The following is a 25,764-nucleotide window of genomic DNA, read 5'->3' on the forward strand; positions in this document are numbered from 1 at the left end:
TGACAATGATTTTCTTGGCAACTTGATGTAGTGTCCACTAGGTAGCTGGTGCTATGCTTTTCGGGCAGTGAAGTTGGTGCGAGCTCTTCAGAGGCTGCTGCAATGCTGTTAATTACAGACGCCTGTGGCAGCCGGCAACGTTCGAGGATTGATGCCTCTGAGCTTTCTGTGTTGTTTCGGCTCTCAGGTGGATGTGGACTTGACGGTGATGCCGTAACAGGCGTGGCTTGGTCAGACTCCGATTGCGAAAGGTTGTCTCTCTGCGCACCTACCGAGCGACGCTGTTCTGACGCATGAATCTGTACGGAAGGGACATGGCTTGATCGAGTATCTTCAAAGTTCCTCAGCTCTAACCCGACCGTAGCGAGCTTGTGAGGTGTGAGGTGAACAGTGGGAGCAAGTGGAGATCCACATGACGCAAAACCAGGTGGTGGGTGAAGTGTGCGGTACGGGGAGCAGAGTGCATAAGGTGGTTCAGTAACATGAGTCCTATGGTTCAATGATGACGTATAAAAGACTGATTTTCGTGCAGTCGCAAAGCCCGGTGGAAGATTGAGTCTCCGTGGAAGATCTCCATGCCTTTCAGTGAGCGGATGCTTTAATCTGTCTGTGGGGAATCGCGAATTCATGCTTGGTGTTCGGATGCGTGAAGACTGCTTTTGACTGTGACGACTGAGTGCGATTGTCTCCACATGGTTGTTTATAAACAAGTCTTTGACGTAGTCGTTAAAACGGGTAATCATCTCTTCTTTGATCTTTTTCCATGACTCGTTGTTTTGAAATATGTGTGTGAGGTAAAATCGGAATGCCTCACCGGTGACGTAGTCATTGAAGTTGGTGACCATCTCCCATTCCGACCAGGATGCAGCGGTAGCGTGGAGCTCGAATAGGTCGACCCAGTCCTGCACGGGTCCATCGTCCGCTGATCCGGTGTACTTGGGGATGTCAAGGTCAGCCGATGGTTTTGTCATGATGGTGGTCGCTGTGTGCAGCAGGATCTGCTTCGGTGGTCTGCATGCGGTCAACGTGTCTTGCTGATGGTTTTGCTGCTGATGTGCGGATGATGAGTCGGCTGCCAGATCTCCATCCTGTCGACTTGTGTGACGCTATGAATGAGAGACGTCCAGCGGCTCAGACGCCACACTTTTTTTCTATAGCACGCGCCACCTCTTCCTCTGTTTGACATTTTGACCGCACAAAAAAGACGAGGACAGAGGGAGGTACGACGACACGGGCGGCCTCTTCCTCGTCGGCTTCTCCTGCCATGGCTTCATGTGTCATATATATATATATATATATATATATATATATATATATATATATATATATATATATATATATTCCATGCCAAGTGCCCCAGGGGTGGCGCTCGCCCATCGCAGATTTTGCTGAAAAAATTTGTGCCTTTTTCCTGTGCCACGTGGAGTATTGTGGCAAAACATTTTTGCTCGCAAAAAATTTTGACGATCATGGCGCCCCCTCGAAGTTCGCTTGTATTTGTTACACTGTGCCTAAATAAAAAATGTGTATAAAATCTATTTTTGTGTGTTGAGCTTCGAAACCACGCTTGCGCTATCTCTGAGGTTCTGTTTAGTTGTCCTATTAATTAATTCCCAAATTCTTGTGTTTCTCTATGAGCTGCGTATCTTCAAACATTACGAAAATCTTCAAAGTTCGTGATTTTTTCTTGAGCTATCTGAAGTTTTCCCTAACCAATCTCAATAATAGTATGATTTTCAAGAAAGTGTATTTTAGTACAAAAATTTTTAGGGGCAAAATAGACTTCAAATCTTCCCGAAAAAAAATTGTGAAATTAGAGAAAACGTGCGATTTGTCGCACGTTTGACCGTATTTTTCATACTGATGCGGTCCAAGTAAAAATCCTCGTCATGCGGCGTTTGATAGTAGACCACATCGCTAAGTAATGAAGAAAGTCTAATCAAATCATTTTTTGTTTTAAGGAAGAAAATAATTTTTGAATTTGGCCCTCCGAACGCGTCCTGCATTTCTTTTTGTTGGCGCTTCGCCGCAAAGCACATGGTCGCCCTTGCAGCTGACACTCGTCACAGGCAGCGGCAAGATGCGAGATATATGTCAGCGGCTCGTGAGTGGTCGAAAGTCTTGTGGCGTTGATGTCAGGGCGACGAGTAATGAATTTGCGTTACAATGTGAGCTTGCTTGGCGGGCCCAATGGGAAATATGGACGCCCGAGAGCAGCCTATGGCGTCGTTGGCACAATGTGCTAGAGGGCCGTCTGCACAACACGTATACCCAAACAAACAAGTGTATACAATGTGCATTATTTCTTTCAGTATGTGTATGCTAGTTGTGCAGACGGCCCTCTGCACATTGTGCCAACGACGCCATAGGCTGCTCTCGGGCGTCCAGATTTCCCATTGGGCCCGCCAAGCAAGCTCACATTGTAACGCAAATTCATTACTCGTCGCCCTGACATCAACGCCACAAGACTTTCGACCACTCACGAGCCGCTGACATATATCTCGCATCTTGCCGCTGCCTGTGACGAGTGTCAGCTGCAAGGGCGACCATGTGCTTTGCGGCGAAGCGCCAACAAAAAGAAATGCAGGACGCGTTCGGAGGGCCAAATTCAAAAATTATTTTCTTCCTTAAAACAAAAAATGATTTGATTAGACTTTCTTCATTACTTAGCGATGTGGTCTACTATCAAACGCCGCATGACGAGGATTTTTACTTGGACCGCATCAGTATGAAAAATACGGTCAAACGTGCGACAAATCGCACATTTTCTCTAATTTCACAATTTTTTTCGGGAAGATTTGAAGCCTATTTTGCCCCTAAACATTTTTGTACTAAAATACACTTTCTTGAAAATCATACTATTATAGAGATTGGTTAGGGAGAGCTCCAGATAGCTCAAGAAAAAATCACGAACTTTGAAGATTTTTGTAGTTTTTGAAGATACGCAGCTCGTAGTGAAACACAAGAATTTGGGAATTAATTAATAGGACAACTAAACAGAACCTCTGAGATAGCGCAAGCGTGGTTTCGAAGCTCAACACACAAAACTAGATTTTATACACATTTTTTAATTGGGCACAGTTTAACAAATACAAGCGAACTTCGAGGGGGCGCCATGATCGTCAAAATTTTTTTCGAGCAAAAATGTTTTGCCACAATACTCCATGTGGCACAGGAAAAAGGCACAAATTTTTTCAGCAAAATCTGCGATGGGCGAGCGCCACGCCACCTATGGGACACTTGGCATGGAATGACCCATATATATATATATATATATATATATATATATATATATATATATATATATATATATATATATATATATATATATATATATATATATATTCCGTGAGGCACAAACTGGTCCAGTGGTGGAAAATAATGTCATGTGGTTTCGTATAGCGAAGATGGTGGACACAATCAAGCCTTTCATCCTCTACGGCGTAAAGACAAATTGAAGCTAATTGGTAGAGCAGCACCTGTTCCAATACAGCCAAAAACCATGAAATCAAGGGACAGGGCATCATGGGCAACACATTTATTTGGCTCTGTTTTATAAGTGAAATAAGAATTAACTTTAATAAGGAACTACGTGCAGTTCCCCTGCAACTGACTTTTTGTACATCGTACTAGGGACACGCCGCGCTGAGTAAACAGTTGGTGTGGCACATTTGACTTGCAGATACCGTAGCCTCTCTTTCTAATTAGAATAAAAAAATAAAGACATTTTTCTCAATGCTAAAGGTTATCTGCAGTATAATTTAAACCAGCTCGTCAAACACTTGGAAAACAGCCCTCCTATTTCCGCTTCGTCCCTCCGCTTCCTCGTCGCATTCACAAAGCGTCTAGGCTGCCAGTCAGGGGCGTAGCCAAGGGGGGAGTTGGAGTGGTTCAAACCCGCCACCGCCCCGAAAATTTTCCATTTTGCTTGTGTATGTATACACGCAATCATACAAACGCACGCACGAACATGAAGTATAGTAGAACCCCCCCCCCCCCACGATAAACATTTCTGGCTACTTTTCTGCTCCCAGTATTTACGAAAAGTCATTGGTCATTACCACTAAATAATTATCAGTGAAAGCGGTTTCCGGCCAATCTCGATCATGGAGATATTCATGAGACACGTCTTTTTGCCCATACTACAATTTTTCTGTAGCCTGCTAAATTATTTCGCCCAAATTACCAGGTATTTCAAAACTTACTTGTGACATTCAATTAGTATATTTATATAAGTTAACAGGTCTACTGACGTGCGCTGTCCTTGTTTTTAAAAGGCGGTTAATAGGGTCGGTAATCAGCATATACTTTTCAAGCAAACGCCTTTCAATTTTCGATCCAATCTTCTTAACTACACCAATTTTTAAAAGTTTCCTAGCGCAACAATTCGCGCATGCTAATAACTCTTCTTCTGTAGGTCCCGTTAATTCAGCTATGCACCAGCTCACCATTCTTGGCCCTTTGTTTTTAAATATAAATGCACGATTTATCATCTTGCGTTTCCTCTAATGTGCGGCGGTTTGGAGATGATTGCGTAGGCTCTCGGTCAGTCAGTAACCTCACCGGCGTCAATATCCCTAAAATCATATTTTCGCTTAGTTCGAATTAGGTGCAATATACTCGTACTAAGAAAACTTACTAAAAAAGTGTTCTTAGTTTTACTTTAAAAGTCATCATAATTACGCAAAATTACAGCATTTTATTCGTGGCTGTCAGAACATCGAGGCATTATCTTGCAAGTACTTAGGCATCAACTTCACCTGGAATGTTACGTGGTCCCTGTCCCTTACGTAACTAAGGGAGCCAACTGTTGTCTGCTACACAATATTACTACATCTTTAATGAGTGAGACTACCAGCTTATCAAACTTTATTATGACCTAAAGTGGAATACGTATGTGCAATCCGGGACCCTTAGGAAATTAATTTGATAAAAACCTAATAAGTTAAAAACCACGCCTTTCAATCCAATCTTTCCTGATCAAGTTATCATTCAAGCGCAGCCGCTGTGATATCGCACACTAATCTTCCACAAGTTTCATCCCGCCACAAAGTTGCTCGTCTCAGCTTTTTTCATAAATTTTATAACACAGCACCTAGATCCTCTGTCATAACTCCAGCCCATTATTCTTCTAATACCTTCGACAACCCAGGGCCAATACATTTTCCTTCAGTGCGTTCTTCTGCACACTGAACCTCATTCTCCGAGTAGTCCTAACGGATTAGAAGCCTTCCCAGCGACGGCTGTGCATAACACCAAAGTCACAGGAGCGATGGATGACCATCGTATAGAAAAAGTCAGAGGAAGCGTCTTTTACAAGGATCTCCCTCTCCTCGTGTAAAGCCGTTAGCTGGGGCCTTCGTTGATATTTATTTATTTATTTATTTATTTATTTATTTATTTATTTATTTATTTATTTATTTATTTATTTATTTATTTATTTATAAACAGTATCAACGTTCGACCTTTCGCACTCTGAACTTTCTGTGCGTCTTTGTTTTCCTGTCCGCACTTGCACGTACCGCTTAGAAGTCCACCAAGTCCACCAGCAACAAATTTGACTGAATGCGAGCGTAACACCCTTTTGTTTAAGAAAACGTGATCTTAATCGCTGTGCTAGTCCTATCTGCAGAGTATTCTAAAGCTAATTTCTCTTTTCTCGCGCCGTATATTTATAGAATAAATGCACTCGCTCCTCCTTCAGATGCGGCAATAGGTCAGCGCCATTCGCGAGAACCTTCGTTGAAACGAACGCAGTAAAGGGTGCACGATAACCTCTAAAAATATGTACCTCTCTGCGACGCAGATTTATCTACGCCTCGAACGCTACAATACGTGAGTAATGCCTCACTGACGGAGCGCTCTCGTGTCCCGCCGACAGGACGGCGGAGAAGGGACAGCTGGCTTTGCACGTTCTGGCGCTGTCCGCATCCTGCCAGCCCATCCGGGACCCGACAGGCCGCAATCTGGCCGTGCTGCTGCGGAAGAAGTCGACCGACCCGGTTCCGCGCAACCGCTTCTCAGAGGCCCTCCAGCTGCTGGCCCTCTGCTCGCTAGGAGACCGTGGCCGGAAGCTTACCGACAAAGCCATGGCGAACGTCCAAGAGCTGGCCTCCGAAAGCCCAGGTAAAGACACCTTCCTGCTCACGCTGCTTCCTTGAGAGCTGCTGGCGATCTGGGCCCGCATTCGCAAAAACATCTTACTCTAAAAATTTTCGCAAGAGAATACTTCACCCAATCACGATGTGGGGCATCTCATTAGCGAAGCCGGCTGACCCATGGGGAAACGAAGTTGCAAAAGAAAAGTTTTGTGAATTCGGCCCCTGGACCACATGGTTACCTCCAGCTTTCTTTCAGAAGTATAGCAGTAGCCTCGTGAGTTGTTCGCGTCAACAAATGAGATGAATAAGTCAACACTATTATATGTTCAGTAAGTTAGAATTAGCCCCGCTGGAAATGAAGGAAAGTTTTTTAAGAGAAACACCGGTAAAGTTTAGGCATTCTTTCATTCCTTTAAGCCGCAGCGGGTACGGTGGCTACGGTGCTCGGTTGCCGACGCGAAAGACACGTCCTCGATCCCAGCCTCGGCGGTCGCATTTAAATGGAGACGAAACGCTAGATGCCGGTTGCCGGTGTACTGTGCGATTTCAGTGCACGTTAAAGAACTGAAGGTGGTCGAAATTTTCCGGAGCCCTTCACTGCTGGAGTCTCTCATGGCCTGAGTAGTTTTGGGACGTTAAATCCCGTGAACTGCATTTCTTTCTTTTCACTTTCTTCACTCTTTCATTCTTTCTTTTTTTCGCAGATTTCTAAGTAAGCTGTGAATTATCAAAGTATATTACAAAGGTCGCTGATTTATTCTATTGTATTTCTCTCCTTAACCCTAGTGCCAGTACACCCGTCTGATGGCAGAAATTTGAATGTAGTTTTTCTTTTTCTGTACTTGTGGCCAATCGGGCTTCAAGAAAAGTTCTCGAGGCTTAATAAGTTCAGTATCTCGCTCTTTCACAATGTGATGGTATCATTATTTTTAGTAAAATTTTACTATGGTCTCTAGTAGCTGCCCTCAAACTCCATGGCTTCTTAGCGAAGTGTTACGTAAACTTCAAGGCGGGATTTTTTTTTCTGCTTACTAAGTCTCTTCCCGCTGTAAGAGTTGCTTTTCAAGCAGTTGAAATATCTTTTATCATTTTGTGCCTATAATACGGTGTAATGCTGCTTTGATTGGATGAATCATATCGTGGTTTTGGGACGTTAAACCCCAGATATTATTATTATTATTGATTGGATGAACAAAGTCTCTAGTGGGGATACACCGAAGAAGCGATTTTTGCAATGGTTGTATTGCTGCATAGATGCAGCGAACGAGAAGCTAGACAAAAGAAGCTACTGAACGCATCTCGCGCCGTGCACTCTGTGACTTTTTGTACCACTAGAACGCATATTATAACGTTCGACAATCGAGGTGCTCGTTATTGTACACAGATACTGCATATAGTCACTTGTGTCGATAATACTAGCAGCACACGGCCAAAATGCGCGGTTAATTACACGTGAAGTCACATGTTTGTTTTTTTACCGCCGCAGGGGTTCAGCAGCTGCGGTTTTCTTTCGCAGTGACTACGGCCCACACAAAGAACTTAACGCGCTAAATTGGTTAGGGACAAAAATTCCCGTAACAAAAAAGCACCATCGTGGCAGGGAAGCTGTGATTTACGAAAGCGATCGTCCACTGAGAAACAGTTCTCGCATTACACTGCTCCCTGAATTGGGGTCCTTATGACGTTGTCATGGTATGGATTCCCTTACATAGTGGCTCAAGTTCCCATGAGGCCTAAGTTGAAAAGCGACTGTACGCTGAGAGATTGGTTACCGCGTAAGAGTCAGAAGTGAGCCGGGATTCATCGGGAAGTCTTTCTTTTTTGTTATTCCTGCGTATCTCGCAACTAACGTATAGTTGGTAGAGCGAAGATGCTCCACTTTTCGGACAATTACTGGGCAAGAAAGCGTGGGCAGTTAGTATGACACCACTGTAAAGATTTATGATAATTAATATGCTCACAAGCATGCTACATTCGAACCTGCATATATCTAACTTGCAAAAAAAAAGGGAATTAGTTCGATATAACGGATAATTCGACATACAACTTTTAATGAAAGTATTGTATTTGTAATGCGAATTTCGGTGCGCAAGTTGGCTTCACGGCACCTCCACATGATAACATAAGGAAGGCGCCTTCACGACAATGCGCGGGATTTTTTTTTTAATTTTTCCACTCTTTGTAGTTGGGAATTCGGGGTTATATGCAGGAGCGGGTTATACGCGAGAATATACGATATTGATGTAAATAGCGCCTCAAAATCTTCGTACGCAGCTGAGCGTACTTGTCAGGCGCTTCCGGCGCCCGACACATCTGCCTTAGCCCTCATGTCGGCCTCATTTCTCAGTATCATACTCAACGTGCTTCTGAGATGGTGGCGGCTCCTTTTCCCCAAGTTCGACTGTACTAATTATCGCCAGCTTTGCGGACAACAGCAGGTTCTTCTGTTTTATGGCATCCATCGCGTTAACTAAACGAGCGGAGAAGCGATCGGCGACCCCCCACGACGGGCCAGCAAAGCACACAGCGACGAGGAATCATGGGGGAAAGCATGCGATGACATGCCGTAGTTCCCACTCGCTCCGCGCGGCGTCTTCTTGGTCACATCGCTCGGTCTCAAAAAAGCATACGGGAAAGTCCCATTCCGTGAGAAAAAGCCAAGCGTTTTTGAGAGAAAGACAACTTCTTGGGGTGGTTCCCGCTGCTCGGTGTTCCGGCTATTTTGTTCCGATGTAGCCGGATATTTCCCTATGCGTTGGCATTAAAGCATTTCCGTGATCGAAAATAGTTCGATATAAAAGATCATTCGATTTACGCGAATTCGATATAGCCGGGTTCGACTGTAGTCATGCTCTAGTATTGTTCTTTAGTACTGCGTGCCTTTTGAAAACAAAATAAAACGCGATAAAGCACTCACTGAAACATATAAATCGGCGTGCGCCCTATTGCACCTTTCTCATCTTTCTTTCTCTTAAATTTCTGATTTAACTTTTATTTTGTGTGCCAGCGATTTTTTTTTGTGCATTTTCTTATCGGTAATGTTCGAGCGTCCAATAACGTCGACACAACAACGTGCAGACCGCCCTCGTATGACGCATGAGCAGGAAAAGAAGGCAATCAGGATGCAGCTTTAAGGTTTCCACATTTTCCAGAGAGTGTGGCATGCGGCGCGTGCCTCATTCCCAAGAGCTTATCTTCTGGAAAGGATAACATTTATCATCAGAATTCCCGACGATGCTGTCATCGCACAAATCAAGTAACTACGCTCTGCAAAAGTTCTGCTTTATTTTTATTCTATCCTGTAGATTCACTCCGGCTTGATATAGTACAGCCTCCAGCACACCATCTATAGAGCGCGGGAGTGGTGTAAAAACGTGCGTTACACCACCTGCGGTGGACATCAGCTGGTTGTAACCGATTTCATTATCAACAGGAAGCACCTTGGTGACATGAAATTGCTAGTTGTTCTGCCTTCTGTACAGCAAAGACAGCCGCTGCATTGAACCATCTGATGCCTTTGCGTTTGATATTGACGACTGCGGCATTTTACTGGGCGCCATAACTTGTCGTCGAAGCCGGCGTTAAAACCAATTCAATAACGAAGAGAATAAGGGTAAACAAAGTACTCGATGTGGATTATATAGAGAGAAGGCGCAAGTATAATACTCATATGGCTGTTCTTTATTAGAGCTCAGTCATATTGTCGAGGTACGCGAAATCTGTGGGACAAAACGTCAGTGCGAAAGCGATTTGCAAAAAAAAGTATATATTTATTTTTAAAAGACAACAAACAGACAAATAGCAACTAAATCCCCCCCCCCCTAAAAATAAAAATACAGAAAAGTTCGCACAGCATATTAAAGGGGCCCTGCAACACCTTTCTTAGTTATATTGGAATAGTCTCATTATTGACGTATGACTCTTCACGAATCATATGCCGCAAAAATTTTCGAATCCGTCAAGTCTAAGTGGTGTTACCAAATTATAGAGATCACGTTCCGCAGCTTTCTCCCTCAACGCCGCGAGCGCGCGGAAAGCTGCGCGGGCCGTGAAGGGAGGGAGGGCGGAGGTGCGAGGAGGTGCCGAAGAGTTACGTCAGCGCCGGCGGCATTTTTTTTTTTCTTCATTTTTTTCTCTCTGGCGTCTCGGCGCAACCACGTGGTCTGTGGCGCCACTTCCGATCGGCTTGCGCGCTCGTCGTCGAGCGGAGGCCATCGCATCGTGTATCGCGCGTGCTTGAAAACTGCGAGTCGGTTTGGTAATGTTGGGTGTGCACCTCGAACTGCCGTAGTGTTTTCATCGCTCTGCCAACCATGGACGCAAACCTGCGTGCGCGTTTGGAACGAATGACAGCTGAGATAGGTTTCGACCCACACTCCGATACACCGCCTCGTCGCACTGCTCGCGCTTGAATCGTATTCAACACGGCAAAGCTGCGTGCACCCTTCTCCCAGTGGCGGTACTTCGATGCTGTTTGCTCTTCGAATGCGGGCGCACAGCGAGTGCGGGCTGACAACAAAGAACTAAAGACTAGAAGAAAGGATCGTGGGGCATCGGGCCGGCGCGGACCCATCCCCCGGCTGGCTGCAGCTACCGTGAAAATGCGAGTCTGCTTGGTTGCTGTGTCGCGGTTTCTCGGGAACCTGAGACTACGGGGAGGATACGCCGAAGTACGGCTCGATGACATACTGAACAGACAGCGAACTGGACTCTCGCCATACAGCGAACACAGGTATCCTAAGCTAGCCGGCGCCAGCATTGTTATCGGAGAAATGCTGCGGTGCAGCATTTCTCCGATAACAATGCCGATAATAATGCTGACCCTGCTCAAAAAGTGTTGCAGGGCCCCTTTAAGGAACCAAAGTTACGGCTTTTACTATATCGACGGCAGAATGGGGGTCTTCAAACGAATAGCCTACAAGGTCAAAAATGTTCGCACAGGTATCACACAAGAAGCCAGCCTTGCCTATCCTCCGACTCCTTCTCTTGTATTTACAAAAAAGATCTTACGCTTTAGCCTTCCGTGAGCAGGAGGGGGGGGGGGGGCGCCCCCCTAATCACTTAAAGGGGGGGGGGGTCGCAAAATCTGCCCTGTACATTGACCCTTCTAGTCAACTAAGAGGGGGGGGGGGGGCGCAAAATTTGCCCTATACATTGACTTAGTAGGGTTGCGGGGGGCGCTGCGATGAACCTTTGCCCCCCCCCCCCCCCCCTGATGGGGAACCCTGCGCACGCCTATGGTGGTGATGGTTAGAAAACATATATTACGCCGTCGTCATTACATTGCGCAATCAGGAAGGCGGAGTTAGGCCTACTTCTTCAACGCAACGGAAGCGTTCAACATCCGATTCAGTAGAGCCTTGTGTCACGGCCACGCTCAGACTCTAGCCGTGTGCATTTCACTTCACTCGGATGTTGCAGGTTCGATCAGCACGATCGAAACATTAATATCGAAAAGAAGGTACACGTATGTTTTTCGCAACGTCGGATTGCGTAAAATTCGGCGACCAACAATGCCGTTTGGAAGATAACGGTGAAGTATCGGAGAAGTTAGCCGAGAGGCGTAGATTGTGGCCTTGACTGCACGTTTCATCGCTCTAACCATTTCGCTTCGCTGGTCGAGCTCGAGCGTATTGGCGGCATGCGGCGCTCCATAATATCCACAATAATTGCTCTACATGCAATGCACAAGAAGAACTATGCTTTGATTTTGATCTCGCTGAAGGATATCATACATTAAATACAATCAAAGTGGCTTACGAGCGTGAAAAAACATTAACGCCCAATCTCATTATCACACGCACATACTGATTATGCACAATTAAGCGAAACAAAAAAAGAATTAATAGTTTTCCATTCTGCGCCTTTGTCCCCGTTAGCCATTCGCTATTGGTCAACAATTTTCGGGCCTCGCCAACATCGCCTGTCTGTCACGCGGAGTCACAAAACCAAAGGTAACCACGCCAAATTGACGTGTACGTCGAAACAGCCCTTTAAAACGTGGAACAAAACTGAAGCGTTTGCGTAATAGCTGAAGCGTGACTCGTCCCGAAGTGAATAACGGATGTCTGCACCCTGGCCACTCTGGCACTGGCTACCCGTTGCTGCTAGCAAGAATTTATTTATTCGCGCATAACGAAAGTTTTGTGTGAAAATGTAAGGCTGTAGAAACCTTTCGGCATGTATACGACATTGCTCTACCACACCTTCTGAAGGCCTATGATATCTAACGCCCCGTTTCAAGCCGCCACGATCGTCAACGAGCCACTGCAAGATAATCAAGCGGAAGCGCTCCAAGAGGAGACACCGCTGTAACCCTGGTCCTGCAGTGCTGAATTTTTGCTCTGCGATCTCGGCCCAACGAAGCCGCGTCCACTGCCACGCGCTTACAGACTATCGTCAGCCGGTTTCAAATCACGCAACGCTATCCGCCTTCGAAATAAACAAAAGGGACCACATGCAAACAAGGAGGACGCTTGATCAAGCTGTCCAGGGGTGTTATGCAGGATGGCCCGAGTTCGGCGGAACTCAGAATGTTTCCGAGCTCTGGCGACATCTCCTTTTGAACGAGCTAACTACGAAAAGGTCAAATCCCCCCGCTCAGCGCGCGCTGCATTCCATTGGTTAAGATGGAACGCGGCGTCATGTCAAGGTCGGTTGAATGATGTCTTCAAACCAGAAGCATCTTCTTTCATTTGTTTGTCGTTCCACCGAGTGCAGAAGTGCACCCATGCAAGAAAAGTGTCAGAAACCTTTACTAACGATATTTTTTAGACGTGCGAACTGTTTAAATTACTTTTCAGGCGTTTAATGTTTGCACTAAGTATCAGTTAGAATAATCAACACCGTGGCCTCTGAGATTAGCTCCGGCCGAGTGCCTTACAACACCGCGGTCGGAGCTAATCGCCGAGGCCACGTGTATACAATCATCATGGTCGGCTTGTACGTTCTAGCGCGTTGCTCGGTACGGCGCGCGCCCTCTTCGCCCTCTTACTCACCATCTGCTCGCTCCCCGAGCAAGTGCGCCCGGCTGATTAGCTAATTGGCTGGGTGGTATACCTAGCTAATTCAGTCAGGACATGCTATAATCAAGCGAATAAACCATGCCATGCTAAGACCGAGCTAATTAAGCCACATCTTAATAAGACCATGCTAATGAAGCCGTGTATAGCAAAGCTCGACCTAATTAGGGCCTTGTTAATTAATGCGACGCTAATCAGGGGTGCGCCAACTAAAACCGAGCTAATTAGGACCTTACTCACTGAAACAACGCTAACTAGGGTCGCGCTAATTAGGGGTCTGCTAAGTAGCTTCACACTAATTAAAACTTTGCTAATTCAACATGTGTAATTAATGACGTGGTGATTAGAACATTACCAATTATGACAGAACTATATCATTTTAATTAAGACCTAGCTCATTATTACCATCAAACTTGAGACCGAACCGACGTGGTCTTCACTCCGAAGCAGACCGAGCAGACTGAGTAGACGAGCGACGTCAAAAGCTGAAAGAAGCTAGGTGATCACACAAGCTCCTACTATGGCTCCAGCATTGCACGAGTAGTGTAACCTGACGAAATTATTTCAAATGCAAAGACGCTCTGCTTAGCGTCCACCGCATGAACCGCTTGGCAGGCACACCGGCACGATGACAGTCACGAGTTGAACGGGGGCCTTTTCAGAATCAACGAGTTTGTGCCCGAGTTCGCGCGTCAATCAGTTTGATTGACAGACTCCCGCGGCGAAAATCGGGTCCGCCCACCGCGTTTGCTCTTGCAGAGGAGCAGTGCTCACGCCACAACGCCAGCGAGCGGCACGATTCATCTATGAGCATATTCGCACAGACTATGCACACACGCACGAAGAACTAAATCGAAAACTAGAAGCAGCGCGAAAACAACGACGACAAAAATAGGAACACACACAACAGGACTAGCGCTGTACTGCCAACTGAATGTTTATTGAAAAATCACCACTTATAGCTATGCCACCAAACATGCCTTGTCACACAAAAAACGCCACAAAAAATCAACGATTGCGGACATGCGTATTGCTAAACTAACAGGTGTTTATCGAGAAAAGATCCCTCATGATAAACACCTGTTAGTTTAGCAATACGCATGTCCGCAATCGTTGATTTTTTGTGGCGTTTTTTGTGTGACAAGGCGTTTTTGGTGGCATAGCTATAAGTGGTGATTTTTCAATAAACGTTCAGTTGGCAGTACAGCGCTAGTCCTGTTGTGTGTCTTCCTATTTTTGTCGTCGTTTTTTTCGCGCTGCTTCTAGTTTTCGCATCATGAACCGACTCGCCCAAACCTACAAGTTGTTGCTAAGAACTAAAGGTTATATCATCACGTGTCTACGATATCTCGCATTCAGTTTCACCTCGCTCACGACGTACCACTCACAGCCATGAAGCAAACGCCCCTGGTGGTATTTGCGGCGAGAAACGTGATTGTTTACTTGTTTCTGGAGACATTGCTTCTACCGATTCGTTACTGCAGAAAAATTTTCAGTCGTGTAATGTAAGTTGCAGTAACCTGTATATTTATTTATCTGTAATATTCGAGAGAAGCGAAACGAGCTGCACAAGAGTGCTGCGTGTGCGCCCTTGCTGACTTCGAGAGTAGAAATTTCCATGCTGCAGGTGGAACGAAAAAACTTGCCCGAAAGAGGACAAACGCCCCCGAACACGCTTATGAGAGGCGCGATGTTCAGTTGGCAAAAAAGGTAGCGCGACAATCGCGCTGACGTCGCTGCACTGTTGAAATGTTGTCTGAGTGGCGGCGCAGACGCGTTCGCACGCGGCGTTCCTTTGAAAACCGCCGCAAATGCCGCACATGCGTTTGTGACGCCATGCTTGTTCTTGTAGCCGTTTTTATCAACGCTGCTACCAGGCGCTCCGCACTGTCTTCCTATCATTACCGCCGTAGGGCGGGCTCGGAGCAAACTCGTGTGCCCGAGAAGCTCGGGCCATCCTGCATAGCACCCCAGTGCAAGATGACCAAATTATTTTACATGCAAAGAAACTGCTCCTTAGCGTCCACTGCATGACACGCTTGACGGACACACCGGAATTATGACAGTCAAGAGTTGAACTGGGGCCTTTTCAGAATCAACGAGTTCGTACCCGAGTTCGCGCGTCAATCAGTTTGATTGACAGGCGCCCGCGGCGAAGATCGGGTCCGCCCATCGCGTTTGCTCTTGCCGAGGAGCAGTGCTCACGCCGCAATGCCAGCGGGTGGCACAATTCAACTATGAGCTTAATCGTACAGACATGCGAAGAACTAAAGGTTATATCATCACTTGGCTACGATGTCTCGCATTCAAATTCACCGCACTGACGACGTACTACTCAGAGCCATAAAGCAAGCGCCCCTGGTGGCACTTGCGACGAGAAATGTTAATATTTACTTGTTCATGGGAACATTCTTCTTACAGATTCGTTACTGAAGAAAAAATTTTCAGATGGGTATTGTAAGTCGCAGTAACCTGTCCACTTATTTATCTGTAATAGTAGAGAGAAGCGAGACGAGCTGCACGAGAGCGCTGCGTGTGCGCCCTTGTTGCATTCGAGAGTGAAAATTTCCATGCTCCAGGTGGAACGAAAGAACTTCCCGAAAGAGGACACACGCCCACGAACACGCCTGTGGAAGGCGCGATTTCAGTTAGCAAAAAGATAGCGCGACAATCACGCTGACGTCGCTGCACTGTTGAAATGTTGTCTGAGTGGCGGCGCAGACGCGTTGGCACGCGGTGTTCTTTTGAAAACTGCTGCAAATGCCGCACATGCGTTTGTGACGCCATGCTCGCACTTGAAGCCTCTTTTATCAACGCTGCTCTCGCGCGTTCCGCACTGTCTTCCTGTCATGACCGCCGTTGTGCGAGCTCGGAGCAAACTCGTGTTCCCAAGAAGCTCGGGCCATCGTGCATAACACTCCAGGAAAAATCGCGGGTTTCCGCCAGTGCTTCCGTTGGTGGTAACATATATTTCACGCCCGGTAATTGGAATCCCAATAAAATAGCTGTGCATTATACAACCCGCTGTAGTGCCCACTTTGTGCCGATCAGTTTAATTCGTATCGCGGTTTTCGTGCTCTCATTTTTCTTTCTTTTTCTCCAATCGCTTTAATAGTACAGCTTGTTCTTCTTCTTCTTCTTCTTCTTTCCTTTTTTTTTTTGTTCAGTAGCGCTTTCCAGAGTAATCTAATTGCTCGTTTTCAAAGTCATCGTGCGCAAGCGTGCCCATATGCGGGAGGTTTGTTTTCGCCACGCTTACAGAAACGCCCGAGCTCTCGTAGATTTCGCATAGTTTCTCTATGCGATGCCCAGCACCATGCGCAGAATACATCCCTCAAACTCCACAACCGACCTCCGCAGTCCTCAGTGACAAACTGTGGTGTCGATAAGCACTTGCAGATGAAGCGCCACTCTTTGTTCTATTTCCTTTGCTTCTGTAGATACCCCATTTTCTTTCCCTATCGAAAAATCGCATATGACACATGTTCAATAATCTCGTATGATCCCCAGTGCAGGGTAACAAACCGGACGCGTGCCTTGTTGGCGTCCCTTCCCCTTCTCTCTCTTTCTCTCTTGCTCTCTCGTTCCTGCCAATGAAAATGGTCTACGCACAAGTGTGTGTGTGTGTGTGTGTGTGTGTGTGTGTGTGTGTGTGTGTGTGTGTGGTGTGTGTGTGTGTGTGTGTGTGTGTGTGTGTGTGTGTGTGTGTGTGTGTGTGTGTGTGTGTGTGTGTGTGTGTGTGTGTGTGTGTGTGTGTGTGTGTGTGTGTGTGTGTGTGTGTGTGTGTGTGTGTGTGTGTGTGTGTGTGTGTGTGTGTGTGTGTGTGTAGGGGAGGATGCATGTAAATTATACACGAAGTAAACTGTGTATTGCAGCTGCTGTCATGGACTCCCTTGCCGTTAATGTCCTAGCCATGGCTTGTTTGACCGACAACCAACTTGGAAGTCGCTCGGCAGCTGTCCACGATGCGCTCAGACCTGTGGCTCAGCTGCAGCAGCGAGACGGAAGCTTTGGGAACGTGCACACCACGGGCCTTGTGACCCAGGTAAGGGGCATGAAGTGATCCGTTAAAAACCTTTGTATATGAAAATGCAAGTGCCTTTTTGATTGCAAATTAATAACTATAGGGACTGGCTTCATTTTCTGATAATACATCAGGTATTAATCACCGTTCTGAACACTGTGTGCGCGAGTGTATTTCGTGTATTTAGTTTCGACTCCACTTTCCGTGGTCGAAATAATATCGCGTTGGGGTGGGGGGGGGGGGGGGGACGAAGGCAAACGTGAACGAAGAAATGGAGCTGCTATGATAGTGCCACCTTTGCTATGGTTGGCACCCCTTAAAATCAATGAGGACAATTTGTTATTCCTTTCTATTCTTTTTTGTTTTTTATAGGGTTCCATGCCTCGCATACGTACTTAAAAAAAGCATGGCCAGACGTATACGCCATCGAATTCTTCATGTTCACTACGTATATGCAATTCATTTTTGTAAACAAATACCGACAAAACGTACATGTAAGTTAGCGTGCTTACTAAAAGAGCTCGATTTGTTGAGCAACGTGCAGAAGCGTAAGGAAAACGAAAAGCGTATGGGCCTCGGGCGATCACAGAAGATGGCCACACTTTCAGTGACATACCGATATCGCGATGCAGGGGCGATTTACCGGGAATCGAAGGAGCATACATTTACTTCGCAGCCTCATCGGGCCACGAGCTTGCCGTATCTGACCAACTGCATTCGTTGCGCGAACAGACGTAGTAGGCTTCAAGTTCAGTGCAGCTGTTAAGCATTGCGCAAACGCACAGCACGTGTTGCGACACGAGCAGCCGCATGCTTTCTCTGGGAATGTGAGAACGTGAGCGTCGTATGGGTGCGACACTCTTCCCATATATTGCTTCATCGGACAATAAAGGCAACACCGCTGCCGCGCACATAGCCTTGTCTTTCCTATAAGACTTGTAGCCCTTTTTCTTTGCTTTTTCTGTATTCTCTCTCCCACGGAGAAGCATTTTATGCGCTCTTCGCAGACAGAGTATATTGTAAGAGATGGTGTTTTCCGACAGAATGCGATGGACGCAATCCTCCAAGCTACATTGGCGAAGCATGTAATGGAACACTTTCTGTATTCCACGAATGGCTACCAGGGTGTAACTGTTTCGAGCTGGTACCCCGTCGTCATGTCGGGCAGTTAGAAGTGAACGATGGCAGCTAATTATACGCAGGTCATGCGAAGAAAATTTTGAGAATTGGGCACGGATTCTGCATAAAAGGCAGCATGACTACAGTGACAAAAGCAATGAGGGTAACGCATAGTAATGAGTAATATGATCAAAAGAAGGTGGCCTTCATTCCATATCTTCACGCAACGGCACATCATCTCAAGAAGGCTGAAAAAAATGCAGGCGCGAAGGTCGTCATGTTAGCTCCTGAAAATTACACCGCGTTGTGCAGGATGACATCACTAGTGGAAAACTAAAAGAAGTGTAAATTACAATTATTGCTGGAGATTTACGTGCCGAAACCATGATATATGATCAAGAGGCACGCCGTAGTGGAGAGTACCATCTGGGGCTCTTGAACGAGCACTGATATAGCTAAGTACACAGGCCTCTAGCATTTCGCCTCCATCAAAAGTGTCAAGTTTCTTGCCTTTTCGAAGGTGTTGTGTATCGAATGCCGCTTTCGTGTGGGAGAGCGTACATCGGGCAGACAGAACAATGCCTAAACAAGCAGTTAACGGGCTATGGCTAGAACGTGACGCAGGGAGACGAAGACACTTGGGGTTACAGCGCCGTTACTTCAGGTGTGCTCCATGTTTTGACAACACTGAAATACATTTTCTTGATGACAGCTGGTAACGAATGCTTTATAAATGCACACGTGTCGTATGTTCAAGTGCTTAAGTGTGCTCCTCCTCGTTCACTGCATGTATGTAGACCATCTGGTATTAAGCGTTAGTTGGTAGTTAGCGCCTGTAGGTTTCGTTTTCACGCATAAAATACTGTACGCCGTTATATCTCGTAGAATATTTATTACGTGCAAATATTAATTAATTAATTAATGATTTAATTGATTGATTGATTGATTGATTGATTGATTGATTGATTGATTGATTGACTGACTGACTGACTGACTGACTGATTGATTGATTGATTGATTGATTGATTGATTGATTGATTGATTGATTGATTGATTGATTGATTGATTGATTGATTGATTGATTGATTGATTGATTGATTGAAATAAATCTGTGCTCGCCTGCGGCGGCGAGAAGCCACCGGCAGCCTATTCTTTGCTAAATGGGGCACCGTCTTGTGCGGCAGATTAATGTGATGTTTATTGTGATTGCGTCGCTCTTACGCAGCGCATTTTCACCATTTTCTGACATCGCAAGAAGTTGTTCTCATTTGTTGTACTTAACCATGCATAAGTAGTCTGCAAATGTCATTATGCGATGGGATGATTTCGCGACTTTCGTTGCAAGGCGTGACAGACAAGTGCAGTGGGCGTGGCGCGGGAAATTTCAACCACTCAAGACAGAGAGCTAAATACGGATTCGAAGAATACTTTAAAGCGAACCAGATAGCTGAAAAATGTATGATAGATGTGGCATGTGGCATATGGTTTAATTTTGCATGATTATCACATCGCTTACCTTTTCGACTGGCGGTGTCAGCATATTAGGCGTATGAATATAATGAACAGCTCTTGTTGATCCATCAGTATGACCGGACAGTTCGTCAGTTCGATTATCTCTCTTTAGGAGCACTAAAACATTGGCTACCCTTACAAGGGCAGCGCAACCAGTGCCTGTGGTTTGGCCGTATGGAGTTGTGGTTGTCGTCGCCACAAGCAACGTTTACATTTGCAAATTAATTGGCCAACGCACCGCGGAAACGTCACTGGAGCGACACACATTTTTAGCGGCGGCCTCTTCTTCGCAGGCTCTCGTTGCCGTCGACCCAGAGACCCAGCATCTGCGTTGGCGCCGGCAGGACGCCCTGAACTTCCTCCGGCGCTCGCAGCACAGGGACGGTCACTTCGGCGGCCTTCTAGCCACCGCCCAGGCTGCGCCACTGCTGGCCGGAAGGACGCTCGCTGATCTCGCTTCGCACGCTCGGCTATTCTGCTCCACGGAGGACAATGCTTCGGCATCGGCGCGTAAGAACTCTCTACTGCAAGGGAAGTGGCCGTTGTCCACTGAGGCCGTTCACCGCTATGAAAGCTCGATCGGATTTCACCCAGGGGGCAACCGCGTTCTCGAAGTTCGCTGTTCTCTCTCTCTCTCTCTCCTTTTTTTTTTTTTTTTTTGTGACGAGCTAGCAACTTGAAATTGCGTGGTTGCAGTGTCCTGCCAAAGCACAAGGTGGAGGCAGCACCGTAACCAGAGATATTTTCGTAATTTTGTATCGTTTTTCTGCTTTAGTTTCTATTCCTTCCATTACATCCAGCTGACTGGCCGATCCCAGCAAAACGTTGTGCCGCTGAAGGCAAAAAGGGAGTATTTGGAACAGAAGCGATGAAATATCGAGGGCCCGATTCACAAAGGTTGCCTTCTGGCTGCCTTCTCTAATTTTATGTCCAGCGTAAAGAATGGCCGAAATTTTCTCTTACGAATAATTCTAGCTCACGACATTTTCATGAATTCGGGTCCTGGGTGCCGTGTACATTTAAACTCTAGCGCTATTATTCTTCGTAAGCGAGTATTTCAGTCAATCCTGCTGCGGGACATATTATTAGCGAATACGGCTAGCCAACGGTAAAGACACAAGACATGGTTAGTGTTTGGTACGAAGCAGTTTGTGCGAGCAAAAAACTCTAAATTGGTTTTTTAGGTATTTATTGGAGGGATTGTTCAAATCTCAGAGGGCTTCTGACAGCGAAACGTCCTTCCATGATATTACCATATTAATAATAACAATGATGATAAGAAGAAGAAAATCTGCCGGGGTTTTACGTGGCGCCAAAGTCATGATACGATTATGAGGCACGCCGTAGTGGATGACTCCGGATTACCACCTGGCGTTCTCTCACGTGCACCTAAATCTAAGCCCATGAGTGTTCTTTGCATTTCGCCCCCATCGAAATGCGGCCGCCGTGGCCGGGAATCGAACCCGCGCCCTCGAGCTTATCAGCGCGATACCTTACGTGATAAGGTACCCCGGCGGGTATCATCATCGTCATCGTCACCATTCTTCGCAGCCTCTTCTATATCCAGTGTGGGACGAAAGCCTCTCCCAATAATCTCCAATTAAATTTACCCTATCTTGTGCAATGCGATTTCATTTTATGTCTGCGAAGTTCTTAACATCGTCACCCCCCCCCCCCCCCATGTAACTCACTTGCGCCCTTGGTTGTGTTTCCCATCCCTTGGTATCCATTCAATTCCTCCAACTGACCAACGGCTGCGTCCTACGCATTGTGGCCAACCCAGTTCCATTTCTTTCGCTTAATGTCGGCTAGAAACGCGGATGCCCCAGTTCGTTCTCTGACCCATTCTGCTGTCTTTCGATCTCTTAATGTTACGCCTATCATTTTCCGTTTCATCGCATGCTGTGTGGTCCTCAATTCTTTCTCGAGTTTCTTTGTTGTCCTCCAAGTTTCAGCCCTATTTGCTCGTACTGGCAATATGCAACGATTGTACACTTATCGCTTAGGGAAAGAGGTAAATTGCCAGTCATGATTTGGGAATGTGTGCCGCCTGCGCTACAGCCCATCCTTACCGTTCACTGAATCTCATTTTCCTAAGTTGGCTCTCCTGTCAGTAAATATCCTATACACACATAATCTCGTACAGATTCTAAATTCTGGTTCCTAATCGCCGACTCTTGCTCTTTTCGTCAAGCTATTGAGCATTATCTATGTCTTCTGCATATTCATTTTCGGCCTTGCTTTAATACTAACTTGGTTTATGTCTTCAATCATTTAGGTATTCAATCATTAGGTCTTCAACCCTAGGCACGGGCAAGTCAACAGTATTTCTAATGTGTGACAAGCATAACAGGTAGCGCAATATGCGATTCACTATTGCGATCCTCCCGGTGAAAGTACCTACTGTGCAAGCGCGAACGTCATGGCGCAAGCATTTTCAGCTCTTTCTGACCGCACATAGTGGATTTTACAATGCGGTCTTCTTACGTTCTAGCACGTGCGTGGTGCGAAACACGCATCCCCGAAATGACGTGCTGGTGTGGCGAGGAAGTGACATTAGCGCTGGCGGAATATTGCCGGCACAATCGTTACGCAGAGTGAAAAGCTAATGGCTAAGTTGCGGAGAAAGACATGCAGGATGCTTAAAATGTTCGTAGGTTCTTCACCGTTGTTAAGGCAAGTGCCGGCTCTTAGCAAGTACTCAGGTCACAACTATCCGTGTACACGTGAATACGATCAGCCTTTTTTTTTTTTTTTCCGCGCAATGACAACTTATGGGACCTCGTTGCGTAAAGCACTTGCTGGCGTCGTGCCGAGAAGTCCGTCGACAGGCGATGTACGTGCTCAAATTTGCAAAACGCCAATACAGGCGCCTGGAGCAGCACAATACACTACAGCAATTGTTCTTGGCATCCACCTCAAGCAGTCATAATTATGTCAATTGCCGATTACGCTCCCATCTCCTTAATTGTGAAAGAATGGCGTCCCTGTATACCCTCTATACCCCCGCGATAAGTACTAACGATGCCGCATTCCGTTAACGTTGTGGATGAATCACCGGGAAAAGGCCGTCAGCCTTTCTTGAGAATTTTTTTGCGCAGACCGTTGAGCGGGGAAACACTACACAAAAATCTATCCTAACCCTGCTGAGAATAGAGAGGGAGAGAGAGAATAAACGTTTTTATTTATGGGTATACCCAAGGAGAGGCGCCCTTAGTCCATGATGGAGCTGGGGCCGTATCCTGGGCCCTCGCAACCAGCCTTGGCTGATCCTCGAGGTTGGAGCTGGCCAAGGCTCTCTCCCAAAGCTCATTTTTGGGGTAAAGGTTGGGACGTTTTAGAGCGAATTGTCTGTACCCTCCTACTATATATATTTTGAAGGGAGCCGGGCTCTCCACAGAAGCGGCAATGCAGAGAGAATTGTGTAGGGGCTATGAGGTGATTTATGGTTGGGTGCGGGAATGTGCGGACCTGTAGAGCTGGGAGTAATCTCTCGTGGTCTCTAGGTACTGACTGATGTGCTGGAGGGTATGTTCCTCGGGTAAGCTTATAATGTTATCTGATGTCATGGTACGTGAATGGAGGATGCATGCGCCCAGACACGGCTTACTCGGCATCGGTTCGGTGGGTCAAATCCCGACCCACGAGGTTGGCGATCTCGTTGCCAGGAATGCTGTGGTGGGCTGGCGCCCTGCTGATGATGACTGGTGTTATTAACGGTTTATGGTGGATGATTGTGAGGGTGTTGGTACGTATTCTGCGGCTAGCAAAGCTGCGACACGCCTGTTGAGAGTCGGTAGTGATGACTTCCACCTCGATTTGAGGGAGAGCGAAGGCTATGGCAGCTTCCTAGGCTTCTACGGAATTGTTTGGCGGGATCGATATCCTACTTCGACATTCGTTATTGACGATTACAGTAGCTGTCGTGGCTGCTCAGCCGGAGTCAGACGCCACATCTGTGTAGGCTGTGGAGGGTTGACACCCGTATCGCTTGTGAGTGACACGGGCCCTGGCCTCCCTGCGATGCTTGAGATTCACTGGGTGCATATTGCAGGGTAGGGGACGTACGTACATGCCCCCGCTGGGAATAGAGACACCTTTCTTTTGAGCTCTCGGAGCCCAATGAGATGCGTTCATAGCTTGTAAGAAATATATTAATGGGCGGTGCAGAGGCGAATTCTAGAAAACAAGGAAGCAACGTGGCACGCCACATTAATTCAGTGAGCGTTGTTCGACACTAGTTAGAGCAAGATATCTTGAATTTTTCTGCTTTCGTTCTCCTCGTGAGGCCGAAAGGATGCTGTCCCAGTGGGGCCCTCTAACAAGATGAGAAAAGTAGGCTTGATGTCTGTTAACTACAGGCTTGTATGACCGTTCAAAGGCATGCCACTTAATGCTTACGCCTGAGCTCCTTCTGTTAATGACCGGGGCTGAACGTGCCACCACGTCAAATGCGGCTTAGGCAGATCGTACGTGATTATCTCTACCAAGAGAGGTAACAAGGCGACCACACGAATAATCAGCAGGATGCCTCGACTCCACCACGTCCCCACTGTGCCCACTAAGCAGTGCTACTTGATCAACCGACTGCTGATTCTAGTGACCGTCGCCAACAGTTGAAGGAAGATCACTGTCAATAATAAACTTAAACAGGATATGCCTCTCTCACCTGAAGATCATGTGCCCCCGCGGCGAAGCAAAGCCTTCTGAAGAAGCGCATTGAGCCACACAACACTTCAGTTAGTTAAAGAGTCCTGTGTTTTTCGACGAACTTACACGACAATCTAACAAATAATTGATCTCAACATTCGCGTGACAGAGCGAACGCAACGATGACGTTCACATTTCTATCTTGTGTCGCCCCATCGAAGATTGATATGACACAATGAAGACACGGTATAGTATAAGAATCGTTTCAGTCATTCGGCCCCACAAGAGTGGCAAAGTGAGAAAGGAGCGAGATCGCCGTACGATAACTGTTTTAGATGCGAAGCAGCTTTTGCTCGGGGCTGTGTCCGGCGGTGGCGTCCGTGCTCCACTGCGCTTGCGCCTGCTCTCTCTCTTCTACTCTCCTACGCTCCCCCCTTCTCGCGCGCCTCATTCTCTCCTGCCCAACGCCGCGATGAGCGCCAGCGTATGCGCGTCCCCTCCCCCTCTCTCTCCTCTCCTACACTCCCCCCTCTTGCGCGCCTGTCGACCGCGTTCCCCGCTCGCCCTGTGAGAATTAGCGGCCAGGTATAGGGGAGGCCCGACGAGCTTAGCGTTCCTCTCCACGTTCCACGACGCTTTGAATGGATGGATGCAGCTTACGGCGCTGGACTTCGCCCCAGCTTAAGAACCTGGCGAGCCAGCTCTTAAAAAAAAATTACACCATCTCCCGCTCAAGCGAACCATCTTCCCGCTGCTTCGCATCCACACATGGTTCCCTTTAGCAGGAGATGGTGTAATTTTTATAGCCACTACGTGTATTCAAGTATACTGTCGCTGCTCGCCAGTGCGTAAGTGCTTGACCGCGCTAGGCTGTCAAGAGCTAGGACGTTTACAGACACGCCGATGCCCGAGGGAAGCCCCTCAAATGTCTAGGTGCCACCGTAGAGCACGTGGAATGCTTTATGCTACACGTTGATCGTTGCCGGCAAATGTCGGCCTGGAATTCGAGCTGCGGTGTCTGCCATGCTGACTTGATAGCCGATCTTATCTCAAGAGCCCAGCAATTTCTTTGTTCATGAGAAACGCTCAGTGCGGCTGTAGTATTGTAGCCGAACTGAGAGTCATTCTTTCTTTTCTCCTTTCTTTCTTTCTTTCGTTCTGTTATTGTCTGTCCTACTAATAGTGCTGCAACTTCTAAGCAAATTTACCCACAGATTAGTTTATCGCATTGCGACTTCCCCTGATACTTCGAGCTATTGGAACACCCATGCAGCTTGTGTACGTTTCTTTCATAACCTCTTAGACTTCCTTGTCGACCTATAGTTATATGTAGTTT

General features: G+C 46.7%; 1 protein-coding gene across 2 annotated transcripts in view; it reads left to right on the forward strand.

Moving 5' to 3' along the window:
• LOC119406516 (cobalamin binding intrinsic factor) overlaps positions 1 to 25,764 on the forward strand; it is a 111,059-nt gene that overhangs the window by 59,927 nt on the left and 25,368 nt on the right. For both annotated transcript variants that reach the window (XM_037673258.2, XM_049419006.1), the window contains exons 3-5: positions 5,882 to 6,126; positions 16,999 to 17,168; positions 20,072 to 20,288. In XM_037673258.2, coding sequence (XP_037529186.1) covers positions 5,882 to 6,126; positions 16,999 to 17,168; positions 20,072 to 20,288 — 632 coding nt within the window. The remainder of the gene's footprint in view (positions 1 to 5,881; positions 6,127 to 16,998; positions 17,169 to 20,071; positions 20,289 to 25,764) is intronic.

The sequence above is a fragment of the Rhipicephalus sanguineus genome, chromosome 1 (genome assembly GCF_013339695.2).
Source record: "Rhipicephalus sanguineus isolate Rsan-2018 chromosome 1, BIME_Rsan_1.4, whole genome shotgun sequence".
Lineage (NCBI taxonomy): Eukaryota > Metazoa > Arthropoda > Arachnida > Ixodida > Ixodidae > Rhipicephalus > Rhipicephalus sanguineus.